The sequence below is a fragment of the Pholcus phalangioides genome, unplaced genomic scaffold, assembly GCF_987345545.1.
Source record: "Pholcus phalangioides strain wild (caught in Gottingen) unplaced genomic scaffold, Ppha-v1.0 ptg000027l_1, whole genome shotgun sequence".
Taxonomy (NCBI): domain Eukaryota; kingdom Metazoa; phylum Arthropoda; class Arachnida; order Araneae; family Pholcidae; genus Pholcus; species Pholcus phalangioides.
In genome coordinates, this window is record NW_028301617.1 from 14,427,748 (window position 1) to 14,444,725 (window position 16,978).

Genomic DNA, 16,978 nt, shown 5'->3' on the forward strand with positions numbered 1-16,978 from the left:
AAAAAAAAAATCTAGGCACCAGAACAATTTTTTAGGAGCCAAACATTTTTTTCCCAAGAAAAATAGGTGCAAAGCAATGTTGTTGTTTTTTTTACTTTTAAAGGGCACAGTGACCCCCTTTCATATTCATACATATGCTGATAAGTTCCCAAAATTCTATAGTTCTCGAACTTGAATTTAAAAACAAAGAAAAATTTGGGCACCACTTTCAATTCTTTAGTCGCCATGACAAAATGAGATTTGTCAAGTCTTGGTTAGGATATATTCTCATGCCAAGTTCTTTGCTCTCTTGACACTACCAATTTAATTTGAATTTCCTTCAGAATGAATCAACTTGTGCTTTTCTAGATGAGAACTGGTTGAAAACTTCTGGTAACAAAAATCACATTCATGTGGCTTCTCCTTTGTGTGGATTGTTTTGCGTCGGTTAAAGTTGGTAAGAAAATACTTTACCACAGATTTCACACTAGTGTGGCTTCTCTCCCGTATGTACACTTTTGTGTCGGTGTAAACTGTTACTTTGAGAAAATGTTTTATGACAGATATCACACTCGTAGGGCTTCTCACACGTGTGGACTCTTTTGTGTCGGCAAAAACTACTATGGGCAGAAAATACTTCACTACAGATTTCACACACGTATGGCTTCTTCCCAGTGTGGACTCTTTTGTGTCGGTTAAAATTGCTATGGTCAGAAAATACTTTACCACAGATTTCACACTCGTGTGGCTTCTCTCCCGTGTGAACTCTTTTGTGAATGTTTAAACTGCTACTTTGAGAAAATGTTTTATGACAGATATCACATTCATGTGGCTTCTCTCCTGTATGGACCCTGTTGTGCACTTTTAAATGGCCTACTCGAGCAAATGTTTTACCACAGATTTCACACTCGTGTGGTTTCTCTCCAGTGTGGACTTGTTTGTGAATGTTTAAACTGATACTTTGAGAAAATGTTTTATGACAGATATCACATTCATGTGGCTTCTCCCCTGTGTGGACTTTTTTGTGCCTAGTTAAATCGCCAACTACTGGGAATGTTTTACCACAGATATCACACTCATGTGGTTTCTCTTTACTATGGAACCTGCTATGTGATTTTAAATTGTCTACTCGAGAAAATGTTTTATGACAGATTTCACACTCGTGTGGATTTTCTCTAGTGTGGACTTTTTTGTGCCTGTTTAAATAGCCTAACACAGGGAATGTTTTACCACAGACATCACATTCGTGTGGCTTCTCTCCTGTATGGACTTTTATGTGAATGATTAAACTGCTACTTTGAGAAAATGATTTATGACAGATATAACATTTGAATGGCTTCTCCCCAGTATGGACTCTTTGGTGTTTGTTGAAACTGCTGTGGCTAGAAAATGTTTTATTGAAAATTTCACACTTCTGTGGCTTCTCTTTCATTTTGACTCTTTTCTGCATATTTGAATTGCTACAGCTAGAAAATGTTTTACCACAGATTTCACACTCATGTGATTTCTCTCCAGTGTGGACTGTTTCCTGTTGGTAAAACTGTCAGAAAATTTTTCATCACTGAATATCACACTTATATAGCCTTTCTCCACTATGGAACCCCTGCTTTGTAATTTAAATTGCCTACTCAAAAAAATATTTTACCACAAAACTCTCACTCGTGCAGCTTCTCTTGTGTGTGGACTCTTTTCACTTCAAATCACTGATGTCAAAAAATTCTTTCCACACTAGTGTGACACCGCCTCTGAGCGAGTTTTTATGTGCTTGTTTGAAGCATCAATCAAATGAAACATTTTTCCACAGATGTAACTTCTTTTGTGTATCTTTCTTGTAGATTTAAATTGCTGATTTCTGAAAATGTTTTACCAGAGACATCCCACTGATGTGTTTTCTGTAGTGTAGACATTTCAGTCTAATATTTTTATGGACACTAGTTTAAATCATTCCTTTTCATCAATGTTCTTCTGCAGCACTGACACTTCTGTGAGTTTTCTTCAGTTTGAAACTGATCAGAAGTTATAAATTTGGTCTAAATCGATATAAAACTAGAATTTTTTTTCATACACATCGTCCTTGTTATGCAGATGATTTACCCATACTCTCAAAAGATGTCTTCTAACATATCTGACAACCAAATATGTTATAGTTTCTGCATTTCTAGTGAAGTCTTACGTTTCTTAAAAGATTTTCTCAGCATATCCTCTTGTAAAGCTTCTGTTGTTTTATCCTGCATATTATGTGATGGGAATCTGATTATCTGCAAAAAAAAGAAAAGATCATCACCACAAAGTCTGAATCTATTACAATCAAAGTTGACAAGGTTTTGGTCAATACGGTAAAACCCTTACCATGCTGTCTAAAACACTTGCTTCGAAAACCATACATGAAAAATAAAAATCAAAGGCAATATAATGAGTGGGCCTTATTAACAAAAGGAACGAAATGCTTACAAGCAAAAGAATCAAAGTAAAATCCTTATTGAAAGATTTGTTCCTTTCATGAGAGTAATTAAAGACAATTCCAGAATTAATGAAAGACTTCCGGAATTGACGAAATTTATAATTTCAAAATTCATGAAAGTGATAATTCCAGAATTAATGAAAGATAATTCCAAAATGAATGAAAGACTTCCAGAATTAATGAAAGATACTTTCAGCATTGACGAAATTAATAATTTCAAAATTAATGAAAGTGATAATTCCGGAATTAATGAAAGTGATAATTCTGGAATTAATGAAAGATAATTTCAGTATTAATGAAAGATAATTCGGAATTAATGAAAGATGATTCCAGAATAAATGAAAGAAAAATTGCAGTTTTAATGAACAGATAATTTCAGTTCCAAAATAAATGAAAGCGATAATTTCAGCATTATTGAAATAAATAATTCCAGAATTAAAAAAAGGGATAATTCCAAAATTAATGAAAGAAAAATTCTAGAATTAATTAAAGAGATAATTCCAAATTAATGAAAGAAAAATTATAGAATCAGAGAGATAATTCCAAAATCGATGAAAGAGGTAATTTCAGCATTAATGAAGTGATAATTCCAAAATAATTGAAAGCGATAATTCCAGCATTAATGAAATATAATTTCAGCTTGATGAAAGTGATAATTCCAAAATTAATGAGAGAGATAATTCCAGAAAATTCAAGAACTGATGAAAGAAATTTTTCAACATTTACAAAAAAAATTATTCCAGCATTAATGAAATAAATAATTTAATCTTTTTTCATCTTTAGATGAGTTCTCTATCCTTTTTTTGAAATCTTAAATGCAATATTTAGAGAATGAACTGTACATTTCAATGGGCAAATGAACTGTTTTCACCAAGTCACGTGGTTTCTTTGCATTAGATGTAACTGCCGTCGCGCTGCACTGTTTTTATTCTTCTTTTATTCTTTCTTTTTATTCAACTTCTTTTATTTTGAATAAATTTTTATTCAATCATGTTGATGTCAGGTTATTTTGTCATGCTGTTTTTGGTGCATTTTTAAACTTTGACATAATTTATATTATATTGGCAAATTTATAATAATTGCAAATTCTCGAAAATTCATGAATCTAGTCGTGCCAAACAAAGAAATTTCACTTCTATCACATGAGAATCTCACACAGATTTTTTTGTTTAGAGATTATTATGTGATAACAAAGTAAAGAATTGTTTATCCAATGAAGAACATTATTTGTAATGAAGCTACACTGATTTTTGAAAAGTATAGCATGGTTCTCATACTTATTGAACTGTGCGACATTCCTTTTCACAAGAAATTTATTACAGACTCTCACAGAGTGACCAAATGTTCCGGTTTTCCGGGACATTCCCGATTTTTTGTTAATAAACTGTCCCGAAAGAATTTTTCGGAACACTTTTTAATTTGGTTCCAATTTAAGTAATGAGTGATGAATGAAATCAAATTATTTTTCAATATTTAGTTGGCAGTAGTGTTTTATTTTGTAATTAGAAGTGTTGGGAGGTGTGTTTCCCTTGATTTTGATATGATTTACCAAGAATAATCTAATTTGAAAGTTATTCTTCGCTTGGGGAAATCGATCATTACTAATATTGTTTGTAATAAGTAGTTAAGCCTTATCCGCCACTACGGAAGTCATTCGGATTTACTGAACCTGCCATCGCGACCAGGGCCGCAACTAGGGGGTAGCAGGGGGATCTCGTGCCCCAGGCGCTGAACCAGAGGAGAGCGGCAAATTTTATTCTCAAACCTATCCTTCAACATTACAAGGGGTGCAAAATTGCGCACTTGCCCTGGGTGACCAAGCATCTAGTTGTGACCCTGATCACGACCGCAATCCCGGTCTGAACTCAACACTTCAGTCTCAATTCTAAGATGGAACCGAAACAAAAATTTAAATTAGCTTTAAATTAAAATACGATATTCGAAATGTGCGAGTTTATAGATTATAAATACGTGTATCCTCGTACTAAAAACAGATAAATGTAAACATTATGCTATTCCTCAAAACCAATTCTCACGGTGCATGATCCTGGCTTCCCATGTTTCTATGAAAAAAAAAAACCCGGCATTAAAGAATATTTAAAAAAAAATTTTATTCTCTTCAGGCTGTCAGTTTTTTTCCTCAAATTTTGGGGAGAGCTTTAAGAGTTTTAGTAGTTGTTTTTTTTAGAAATTTAACTTTTTCAAAAATTACCAAAATTTACTTATATTTGGACTATAATTTTTTTTTCAAATCATTTTAATGAGAAATACTAGCGCTAAAGCATGTTGCACCTCACTGCTGAGATACACAGAAAGTCTCAAGACATTTGAACGAGTGATGTCTGAAAACATGTTCCTTATCTAACACAAAACATCGAGAAAATATTATTGTAACAAAAAATATTAACATGTATGATGTGCCTGCCAAAAGTTTGTTAAAATATTCTAAAAATACTTCCAGTGCACGTAAAACAAAAACTCTGACTGTGGTGAACGCAGAAAGTTTCATACTATTCAAAAATTTAAAATGGTTTTTTTTGACAAATTTACGTGCACCTACCCCAAAGAAAATAGCCACGTAATAAGAGTACGCATATCACGAATCTGGTTCCGTGTAATTTTATGGACATTGCAGGAGCATCAAATAATACTGAGGGCATCTTTTCACATCTACAGGTAATCTGCCTGGTCCATGCAAAGCTGGTCCATCTTATTGTGATACAATTACGTGTTTACCCTTTTAGAAAGCTTTTTTATCCTGATAATAAAACAGTTTTATTATCTTCTCGAACGATTTTTCATAGTAACCAGTGTGGCCACAGGGGTGTCGCTACAGGAGGGGTACCAAATAAGGAGTAGGGAGAAAAATTATGGAAACCATTTTGAAGAAAAATGTTTTTTGTATTTAAAAATTTTAACTACGAATGTAATGGGTAGAATAATTTCAAGAACCTGTGATTTTCAATGCAATGCATCCAACTGAAAACACAACCAGATAAACATTGAATAAAGTGTCAGTTTATGAAGTGGTGCCCGAGTGGCATGGTGGTAAGATGCTCGTCTACCATCGTGAAGGTAGTTGTCAGGGTCCCGGGTTCGAACCTAAGGGAGGATATAGATAAGATATTTTCCCTAACGAACTCGAGGCGACCACCGATAGACAGCGCCTTCACTTCCAACCCATCTCACTAATGGCAGTAAATTGCAATATAGCGATATGGCCAGAGTTGGTGTTTGGTGAAGTAGTAGTTTATGAAGTGGAAGAGTCGCGTAACTAGCTATTCCTGTGCAAGAATTTGCATTTAGGCCCCTTTTGGTCCATTCTTGGGCTCCCCTTCCAAGTGGGCCCTGTGCGGGTACACCTGCCTAGTTACAGCACTGAAGTGGAGGAATACAAAGCCCATGGCAAAAAAGTAATGACTAAATTGCTTGTGTGTTTCTCCATATCACTTATGGCGTACACAAATCTGAGTTTCCCGGGTCATTTTACTGTTGCAGCTTATACGCCAGAAGGTGCGATCTGTGACGTCTCAGCTATGTTGGTCGTCGTACGGAAAGAAGTTGGCCACCACCTCTGATCTAAGCAGTGGTAAAATGTATTATCATATGTTGGCCAGATGATCTGCACTAGCTTGCCTGCAATGAAGTAAAACAAATAAATTAGCCGCACAAATTCCTATAACCCCCCCCCCCCAGTAGCACGATATAGAACGACGTAGAGATTTCGATACCATTCAATGCCGTTATTGATATCGTTCGACATAGAAATGACATACATTTGCCGACGTACTTCTACAAGGAAATTTGGATTGTTTCAAAAGAGACTAATAATCATACAAGATATTCTCTTTCGAAACCAAATGCTGTAAAAATGAGAGTAAAACTATTTTACAGAAAAAAAAATATTTTATCGTTTATTGAGTGAATACGTTTTTAATATATCGTTCGATATCGGACACGTAAAAATTTCTGATCTCTTTCCGACATTCGATATTCATTCGACGTTGGACCGATATCAGTTTGGTATTCTAACGATATCGTTGTGCTACTGGGACATAACCACTTGAGAAACACACGGAGATTGTAGTCTGCCCGCATAACAATGTTTAAAGAATGTTTGAGGTACAACATTTGTCTCTTCCGGGCATTGAAAAAATAGCATGAATAAGAGTAAATCGTTTTACTCTAATTTATTCTCAACTTTATCCAATTCTGAATTTCTCAGCTAATATTGTACTTGGTAAATGGATTTTTGAGCAGTGTCCGTATAAAAAATTACTTTTTTTAATAATTTCACAACCCCTTGCAATATGAATGGCGTATCTCTGAGGTAGGCTACATTATTTCGATACTTTTCCTAATTGGAGGTATGTCTCTAGGATCAATGGTTCACTAGTAAAATGCGCGGTGCGAGATGTTGGCTATGTACCCTGTATATACTGTTACGAAGACTATATGTTAATTTGTCAAATAGTCGTAATTTTTCACCTGTAAATAATCAACCACGCATTCTGTTAAGGACCCCTCAAAATGTACAAACTTGGAAAATGTCATATTGCCAAAGGAGAAGTGCGAAGGTACAATACGAAACATCCAGATTCTACTGAAAGGTTAATTTTCTGGCCGCCCGGTGGCCCCGCCACTTCGGAACTGTGAAACACAGTTTTCTTGAATCTTCTTTTCCTCGAAACTTCTGAGATACGTATAAAAAGTGATGTCATCACAAGAGAGTGGTCAGCTGTTGGACTTTATCCCCAAGGTGAGATTCTTACTTGTAGTTCGCTCTTGTGAATAGCTGTAAATAGCTGTTTTCCGTGAATAAAGAGAGAGCAAGTTTCACCAGAGACAGGATCAACATCGGCTCTGAAAAGATGAAGAACCGCTATGATGCAAAGGCCACGTCTGACGACTTCAACAAAAACGACTTCGTGTGGCTCTGGAACCCAAAGCGCCGGAAAGGATTTTGTCCAAAACTCCAGATATCTTGGGAATTACCTTAGAGAGTCGTGAAGAAACTGAACGATGCGTTAATTCGTATTCAATGTAAAAGGTGCTCCACTTCAACAAACTGGCTCCCTACCACAGTGAGTGACAAAGTACGACCTGCTGACTTGGAAGACTGGGGGTGAACTATCTCTGCTGTCCTTAGCTGAAAAAAAAGTAGTTGAGCGCGATTAGTACTTAGCTGTCCAGTAGTGTTGGACTTTTTGATACTATCTCTTAACTAAGGACTATTTTTAATAACTACTTAGGACCGCATCTAAGGACTGCCGAGCACCAGTCGTTCACGGTGGCCATCTTGGAAACAAAGAAATTGCGCCCAGAGAGAAAGCTGCAGCGAGATCGCGCTTTAATATTTAGCGGTGAAATATGCTGTTTTTTTATGAATCAAACAATTTTATTCAACAGAAATGAATGATAAAACTTCCTTTATATCGTTGATGTCTCTGATGTGAAGCTATTCATCGTTATATTCTCCAAGTGGTCGACATATGTGTATGTTGACATTGGCGAGCGAAGCCACAACGAAGTGCTAGCATGTTTATACTAAGGTAAGAATTATTTTAATGCTATCAAACTATATAGCAAGAGTTTTAAAAGATATTCTTAATATCTTTTTGCCTGGTAAATGCGTTATCTAGAAATATAAATGGCTATAATGTCACGCAATGAATACTGAAAAATATCAAATGGCCCACGTATATTTTGGATTGTATTGAAAATATTTACATAGCAAATGAAATATGAATCTGTAATTACTATAATATCAGAGTTTTGCATTCTCTGTGTTTTGCTGAATGAAATTTTTTTAATGAAAAATTGTGCTTGGATGACTATGCTATGTATAATCAGTAGTAAATAAGGAAATTGCAAATTTGTATTTTAGATTAATCCCCACCTTCAATGCATAAAGAAACTGATAAGCTATAATTGATTGATAATAAATTATTGCACGTAATTGACAAAAATTTGAATTATTTTTTGTGATAAGCAATGTTAAAATTAAAATAAAGCGTGGTAAATTTGCAGTATAATGTTAAGCAGGGTTGGTAAAAAAAACGTTTTTTTTTTAAAAAAAACCAAAAAACCGGGTTTTTTTGGTTTAAACCAGTTTTTTTGTTTTAAATGGTATTAACATTAAAAACAATGAAATTTCTGAAAAATCATTCAAACTTCTAATAATTAACTAAAATAAAATGTTTATTAATGTAATTAACACTATTCCCATGCTAATTAATCAATAAATATTTATTACATTTTAACAAAAACCAACTTTTGCAATTTAATTATTTTTTGCTTAACTCAATGGATTACTGTGTTTGAAAATTCTTTCAATGTTATTATTAATCATGTAATATATAAAGGTTTTTCTCCAGTTACTTCCAGTATACTTAATTACGAAACTATTTTGCAAAAAGTAATAAAAATTAGGTGAATATAATGTATTTAATGAAGCATAAATAATGCAGATTAATTAGCAATGATTTACGATATACAGGGTGATTATAACTAAGGTTCTGATTTCAAAACACTGTAAAAAAGAACTATTGTCAGAATGACTTGAAAATTGACATGAATATTCCTGAAAAAATGCAATTTTATTTGGTAAAGGGGAAAAAATACTTAAAAATGTAAAATTAATGACATCATCCAACATGTTGGAAATTTGCTCACAGAATGGAAACGATAGCCAGTCATGGCAAAATGATACCTTAATTATAGCATTTCACGATTTCATAATTCATGGAAACATCACAAAAAAAAAAGTACACTGCTGGCCACCATAAATGCAACACTCTGAAGGAAGCATGCAAATAATATGAAATTTACAACATGCATTAGCGGAGGTGAGATATGCAAATGATTAGAATTTCAGCGCAGAAGCACATCACGCGCGCCTGTGGGGCCACTTCAAAGCGCTATTTAAGGCTTGGAGATTTCGACGATTTGAAGTTCGACGATTGTGTTTTTCTTGTGGTTTTTTCAAAAAAAACGATCAATTATGCCTCGTAGAAAACAGCGATAATCTTTTGATCAAGTATCCGAGTTCGACAGAGGAAGGATAGTGGCCTACCGAGATTGTGGATTATCTTTCAGGGAAATCGGTAGTCGTGTTGGACGAAACCAAACAACTGTAATGCGGATATGTGATCGTTGGATGCAGGAGGGTACGACGGACCGACGTGTTCGATCGCATCCACCTCAGTGCACCACTTCACGTGATGACAGACGTATTGTGCGTATGGCAGTGATGGATCGCTCAGCCACATCACGAACCATAGCACAGCACATTCAGTCTGTACCGCATCATCCAGTGTCTGCGCGTACTATTCAACGTCGTTTACAGCAGAGTGGTCTGTCCGCAAGACGTCCATTGCTTCGTCTACCCTTGACGCAGAACCACAGACATCTCCGCCGCCAATGGTGCGATGAAAGAAGGATGTGGACGGCACAATGGAATGAAATTGTCTTTACTGACGAGTCACGCTTCTGTCTGCAACACCACGATGGTCGGATTAGAGTCTGGAGACACCGTGGAGAGAGGATACCGAACAGCTGCGTTATGCACCGTCACACTGGTCCAGCACCGGGTATTATGGTATGGGGCGGTATTGGATATCACTCTCGCACTCCTCTAGTACGCATTGCCGGTACTTTAAAAAGCCAGCGTTACATCTCCGAGGTGTTGGAGCCAGTTGTCCTTCCTTACCTTCAGGGCTTGCCCACAGCCATATTTCAACAGGATAATGCGCGACCACACGTGGCACGCATTGTCCAAAGGTTCTTCGTCGATCGCCAGATTGAATTGCTTCCCTGGCCAGCTCGCTCTCCGGATCTTTCGCCGATAGAAAACATGTGGTCCATGGTTGCTCAACGATTGACCCAGATTACATCCCCAGCTGCCACACCAGATCAACTTTGGCAACGCGTGCAAGCTGCTTGGTCTGCTGTACCCCAAGAACACATCCAAAGTCTCTTTGAATCAATGCCGAGGCGTGTGGCAGCGGTGATCTCCAACAATGGCTGCTACTCTGGCTACTGATTTTGGCAGGAACCACACTTCACAGAAGTCTATAAATTTAATCATTTGATGCTTGGTCAACATGTTATCTACAAAATAAATATTGTTGTGATATCTCTTGTCTTTCTTGGTGTTGCAATTTGGGTGGCCAGCAGTTTATGTTATCATTTCTCGTGTCTCATATTTTTCATATTGTTTTCTATGCTGGTGATTGTTTTTTTCAGCGCCTGTAATGTGTCTAATGGCCTTGGTGACTTTTGATGGGGTCGGCAGACATGTTTGGCGCCGGAAAAAAAGTTGCCGAAAGTCCCCAACCTGTCCCTTATACCGAAGCTATTCGCCGTACTCAAATGGTTGCTCATTTGGTCCCTCATATGTTTACTCATTTGTCATTAATATGGTCACTCACACTCTCACTTGGTTACTCATACAGCCCACTGCACACTCACTGGGTCACTCCCTCATTCATACGGTCACTCAAACACTTATATGGTCATTTACCTAATCACTTGGTTACTCACACACTCTGTCATGTATCAGTGGCGATATATATGTCTCACATTTTGATCGAGAAAATATGGTCAGCTTTAAGCAAACCGTGGTTGAAGAACCGTTTAGCCGCCTGTGTCTAATGACGTGGATCCACTACGTTTGGTGATGGAAGGGGGACCTGTCTCTGCATTCAAACCGCCATACAAGTCACTGATTCATTCAGCACAGGCAAAAATTTCCAGATGCCATATTCACATTCGCCAGTGCTCCCATGAAGTCAAAGTCAGGAACTGAAGTCGAGTCCTATTCATTATGTGGACTTTTGTCATTCTTTCATGTTTAATTTTAGGATAAGTATTATATGTTGTCAACAAAATACATAATAACAGATCCTTGCGTGATAGCACCACGATGCCAAACGATCATGCAGCCCGCTATAACCACAACCATCAAGAATGACGCTGGTTTACCTCCCTGTTTGCAATTGCTGCGGTAAAGCGATACAAAAAAGTGATAAAACGGTGCACTACGGACGCTCCCAAATTTTCAAGCAGCTTTGGTTTCTGCTATCAATGAACCTGTCCACATCATAAATAAACTTCACCCTTCCCTCACTAGGGGAGCTATCAATACAGATATTTTACAAGGAAGCAACATTTTAATCTCAATGCAGCCAAAGATTAGCATTGGACAATTTTTCTCGGTACAGGTGTTGTATAATCCAGACCGCCAAATCCAATATAATCCAGATCGCCAAGGGCGCTATAAGTCACCAACGCCGGCGCTCTCAGTTCTGCTGATCGGGGCTCTCACTTGTTTTGCCGGGTTGTCATTGTTCTAGATTGTTCCTCAGTAGCTTCCATTACACATCCATTATAGATGGCGCTTACAGCACGGGCGATTCAAACGGATAACGACGCTTTTTCCCTTCGTGCAGTAGCGTCGTTGTCTCGGATTATTCCCGATGCTATTACCTTTCGCTAGTTGTTTTCAGCATGTCTTTTCAAATGTTTGAATAGTCATTTAGTTTTTTTCGTTCTGAGCGTTAGGATTACACGAACCGGATTACATTTTCGTCGACCGGTAAGGCTGTAGCCTTTTTATTTATTTTTCTTATCAATCTTTGTTATTTTATTTCATTTCCGTTGTTTATTTAAAAGAATCCGGATACCCGGAAAAAGTCCGGGTTTTAATTCTTTTATACGTAAAATATGCTTATTTATACAACATGCATGACCGTTGTTTATTTAAGGGGTCTCACGACTCTTTCAGTACGAAAAAAGGAGAAAAATGTTCCCTTACTTTGAGTGGTTTTCTTAAATAGTAAATATCACTCAATTAATTCAAAAACTTTATATGTTGTTAAGAACATTTCATATATTCATAAACATTTTTTATTTGTCACTCTTGTTTGTATACTTTTTTTAAAAAAAATTTAAATTAAACAAATATTCCAGATTTTTTAAACCGCAGTATCCCACCATCCGTAAGATTGTCAATGAAAAAAATCAGATAAATTAAATTTTGTGGCACGAAATTAAACTATGTGAATGCCCAAATCGAATAGACCTCTATTGTGGCAATTGACAAAAAGGAACTATTTAAAAAAAAATTTTAAACACAAATTTTCAAAATTTACTATTTTTTTGAAAATAAATAAATTTATAAAAATTGAAAAAATTGTCGGATATCTACAACTGAGGTCTATTCTACTAGTATATGTTATATAAACATTCTTGCAAAGTTTCAGCAAATTTAGTCCAATAGTTTTCCTTTTATCTTACGGATAAACTCCAAAAACTACATTCTGAGTAAATCGCGTTCAAAGTTTTTTTAAAGTGTAATTTGCATACTTTTTGTTTTCACTCAATCAAAAGTGCCCCTTTTGATACACCAAACCTTCTTGGTCAAGGATATGTTTATTTGCTTCACTTTCATGCATTCGTCTTGCTCTCCTGGCCTCTAATGTGGTCAAGTCAGCACGTCTTTCAGCAACTCGCACACGCTGCTGATCTGCTTTCGTAGCTGCTGTATGAAAAAAACAACCAGGCTCCATTCCTAGTGCACTCAGAACCTTTGCCCTAGCAGTTGCTCCCTCATTAAAACTTATTACAGCTTCATTGACTGCAATTTCTGCTATTTTTCGCCCACATCCTGACACTTTAGGGCAAAATTTCCAAATTAAGTTGTTTAACGACTCATTGTTGTTTTGAGTTTTAGCTCCTAAACATCTCTTTAGAAGCTCAGGCTCTGATAAATGTATAAAAACCTTTTTGATGTGTTTTGCAATCGCTGGAGGAATAGGGTTCCTATGATGATACTGATGTACTTGACCTTTGGGTGACTGTTTATATTTTTGGTACTTACACCAGGAGTCTGAACCTTGGGGACAAAAGAAGTGCATCGGTTCAGCATCAGTTGAACAAGTATGGCAGTAAATTGCCCAGACAGCTTTCCGCATATCTTCTAACGAGTCACTGTTATTTCTTATTGCATTTCCATAATAACATGATAACTTATCGATAAGTTTGTCAGTTAGACGTCCTTTTCCACTGAGCGGTTTCCCATCTTCAAGTTTCACTCCTTTCATTTCGGTTTTTAATTTGCGAAGTCTAGTCCCCATGCGCTTTTGAACATGTCCCACACATTCTATTTTGGCGATTGGCACATCTTTTCCATAGGGGTTACATCGACGCACTTCCAGAAATGTCTTTGCATCACCATCACCAATGTATTGCACATATTTCACACCCCGTCTCTCAATGGATCGTTCGAAAATTCGCCTCATACCGTCAACTTCCATCTTCCCTGCTGATCCCACATGATTCTGAATACATTCATGGGAAGTAGAAGCAGAAAATTCACATTTTTTACAGTAACTTGACATTACTTCGGTGTCTATGGCTTTACCGCTTTGTGCGCCAACCACAGTGCACACACCAATCCGAGAAGTGTGGCCCCTAGTTTTCCAGGTACCGTCTCCACTCACACAAATCTCTGTGGATCCAGTGAGAGAAATTTCATTCTCAGCAGCTTCTTTCATAGAAATTATTGCCACATTTGTAGAAGCGTCTCTAATCTTATTTGTAATTTTATCATATGCATTTTGTGTGACAGGTGAAGGAAGATTCATTGTCGCACAGAATGTTTTTAGACTCGCCAGTCCTTTTCCCAAACAGCGCATAGCATATATGGCTCTTCTGTTTATATCAGCAATATGATGGTTCTTCCCAATCATTCGAGAAGACCGTATCGGCTTCAAATATTTACATTTACTACAGTTTATGATGAAATTTGATGCTAAGCCTCTGATTTGACCCTCTGTTACATCAATTTCACCATGACAAGTTTTGCAGCACAACAAACTCTTTAAATTTGAAATAAATAGTGATATCTCAATAAGTCTATATCCTTCAATCGAAGACGTTGCAGGGCTTTGTGGAATTTTGAAGCTAGGAACACTCAAGTTCAGTTTCTTTGCAGATGCACTTGTGGATGCTGTGTCGTCCATCCTTTCACTCTTGGGAGTATGCTGGTTTCCATAAAACCTACGCTTTCGTGATCTGTACCCACATTGCTTCAAGTACTTTGAATTCATTATCCACGAATAAAGCGAAACTAATTAATAAAAAGTATATTTCAAAAATTCAATATTACCAAGAACTCAATATAAACAAGATCAAAAATAAAAACGAGATGTGGAAATAGTGTGGTTTCATACGAATGTAAACAATGTTCTGGAGTGGTACAAAGTGCTTATCTTCTGTTTTTCTTCTTTAAAGTAGTCTGAAGATAGATAGATTCAATATCTTCCTTTTCTTGAAAAAAATCTCCACTTGCTCCGAAAAAAAGTCACGAAAAACAGAGAAATATCTATATTCAAAAGATGGGCGTTTAAAGGGCCATTTAAAAGGACCTTTAAATTTCTTTGTTTACAATTCTTTTTTCTTAAATAGCAGAAGAAAGAAATGGCCGATCGACAAGCGGTTTTTTGCATTCGATTCCTCATGAAATGAAGAATTTTTTAAAATTATTTTTGAAAAATCGATTTTTTGAAGCGTCAAAGAGTAGTGAGACCCCTACTACTAAATATACTATTATATTTCATGATATTTTTCATATTTGAATGGGTTTTTATTATTGTTTTCCATGCTGGCGATTTTTTTTTTCGGCGTCCGCAGTGTCTAACGGCCTTGGCGACGTTTGGTCGGGTCGTCGGACATGTTTGGCGCTGAAAAAAAAAAGTCGCCAGAAATCGCCAATCTCTGGATTATACAGCACCTGTTCCTCGAATGACAGACTCAAGATGGGCACCAGAACAGAGAAAGACCCTTGGTGGTGGGTGGCCAACGGGGCCCTCAGCTTCGAAACAATTTCTACAAAATAATCTCCAAAAAATGTCCACTCTTCCCCCTAGAATAGTAAAAAAAAAACGCTCTACAAGCTTCTACTGACCTGTACATGAATGTGAACTTGTCCCGAATTAATGAATCCGTACGAGGCGGAATCCTAATTGAATCCCTTGAAGTTGCGACCATTTAACGATCAACATCGACGAGAGCACGGTTCCGATCAGCTGCGAGTAAACATTTTTGTCTGTGACTGCACTTGACTCTCGAGATAAACAAAGAATAAAGTTCGTAGTGGTTGTTAAAATTTTTTTTGAATTAATATAACATTATTGTTTTCTTTATGATTGTTTATGACATTGCTTTCATCAAAATTTCCAATTTTGTTCCCATTAAACGTTTTTTTAAAACTGTTTTTGCCAGGATGAACCAAAAACAAAAATTTTTTTTTTGTTACTTTTGGAAGAACAACCACTACGAACTACCATCCTTTGTTTATCTGGTGAGCTGAGTTCAGTCACAGTCGACAATATTTACCCTATAAGCTTAGCCCAACTTGGTTTCGCTGATGTCGGTCGTTAAATGGTTATTATAGGTGGTCATAATTAGCCATTAAAGAAGACAATAGGATCCTTTTTTGACGTGGATTCGCTTATACCTTGGACGGATTCATTCATGGCCAAGTTCTTCAAGTGCAGGTCAGTAGATGTAGGCCCGTTGTAACCTATTTGGAGGAAAGAAGCATTTTTTTTTCAGCCCGTTGGTCAATCACCCGTCAAGGATTTTGGCTCTGTCCTGAACACGGCCATTAGGAGGGCAGAGCAAGATAATACCATAATGAGAAGCGTGTTTAAGTTTTATTTCTTCGCATGGAATAAGCCACTGTGTTAAAAAATGCATAGTAAAATGAGTAGCAGTAATTTGAAGTACGTCACCGCAGTGGTGGTCGGTTGAGGTTGGTTTTCTGTAATTTCCAACTTCGAGGCACAAATGGGAGCCAATCTCAATGTTATAAACTCTCTCCACAGGGAGCAACAAGCCTATAACAGTACAATTATTCAATAATGGCACTTCAGTCATAATTAGAAAAATTGATTGCAGCACTATATATAACAAGCATTACACAAAAACAAACTTCACGGTAGATTCACAACATGTACACGCACATTCTAACATGTATCAATTCATTAGAAGTTCCACAAAGGAATGTATATGAGGTGCATGTATGGTTGAGTAGTTGCAGTAATTTTAAGTAATAGCTTGAATTGACAATAGCCTGGATCGTGTATGGTTAGAAACGTTCCCTTAACCCTTTGAGGGGCACTATATAAAAAAATTTGGCCAAACTAACTTCATATACTCGGTACATAGAACTCATATAAATGTATTTTGCAACTGTTCTTTTATTTTCATCAAAATCCAGCAAACAACAGTTGATCGCACAGCGGGGACACTGCCCACCTAGAACACTGAAAGCTTCACTAGGGTTTAATGCAGGAAAAGCAACATTTTGTTTAAAAAATTCTTTTTCCACCGATTTTATAGGCCAAAATGATCAACATAAGCATATTGATAGCCGGTACATCTCTTTCAATGAGGTGGCAATGTAAATTTTCCTTCTTGAGTGGCTGATAAATTTGTTCAAAATGTCAAATTTTCCATCAGTGACACTGA

General features: G+C 36.6%; 1 protein-coding gene across 1 annotated transcript; it reads right to left on the minus strand.

The window, feature by feature from the left end:
• Positions 1-336: 336 nt before the first annotated feature.
• LOC149068527 (uncharacterized) lies at positions 337-1,576 on the minus strand. Its single transcript, XM_089251675.1, has one exon. It carries the CDS (start codon positions 1,427-1,429, stop codon positions 467-469), a length of 963 nt encoding a protein of 320 aa, XP_089107801.1. The 5' UTR covers positions 1,430-1,576; the 3' UTR covers positions 337-466.
• Between the last annotated feature and the right edge of the window lie 15,402 nt (positions 1,577-16,978).

What these genes read in the sequence shown, in the direction of transcription:
- LOC149068527 (XM_089251675.1), bottom strand. Translation starts at nt 1,429, where the DNA reads ATGCAGAAAAGAGTCAAAATGAAAGAGAAGCCACAGAAGTGTGAAATT.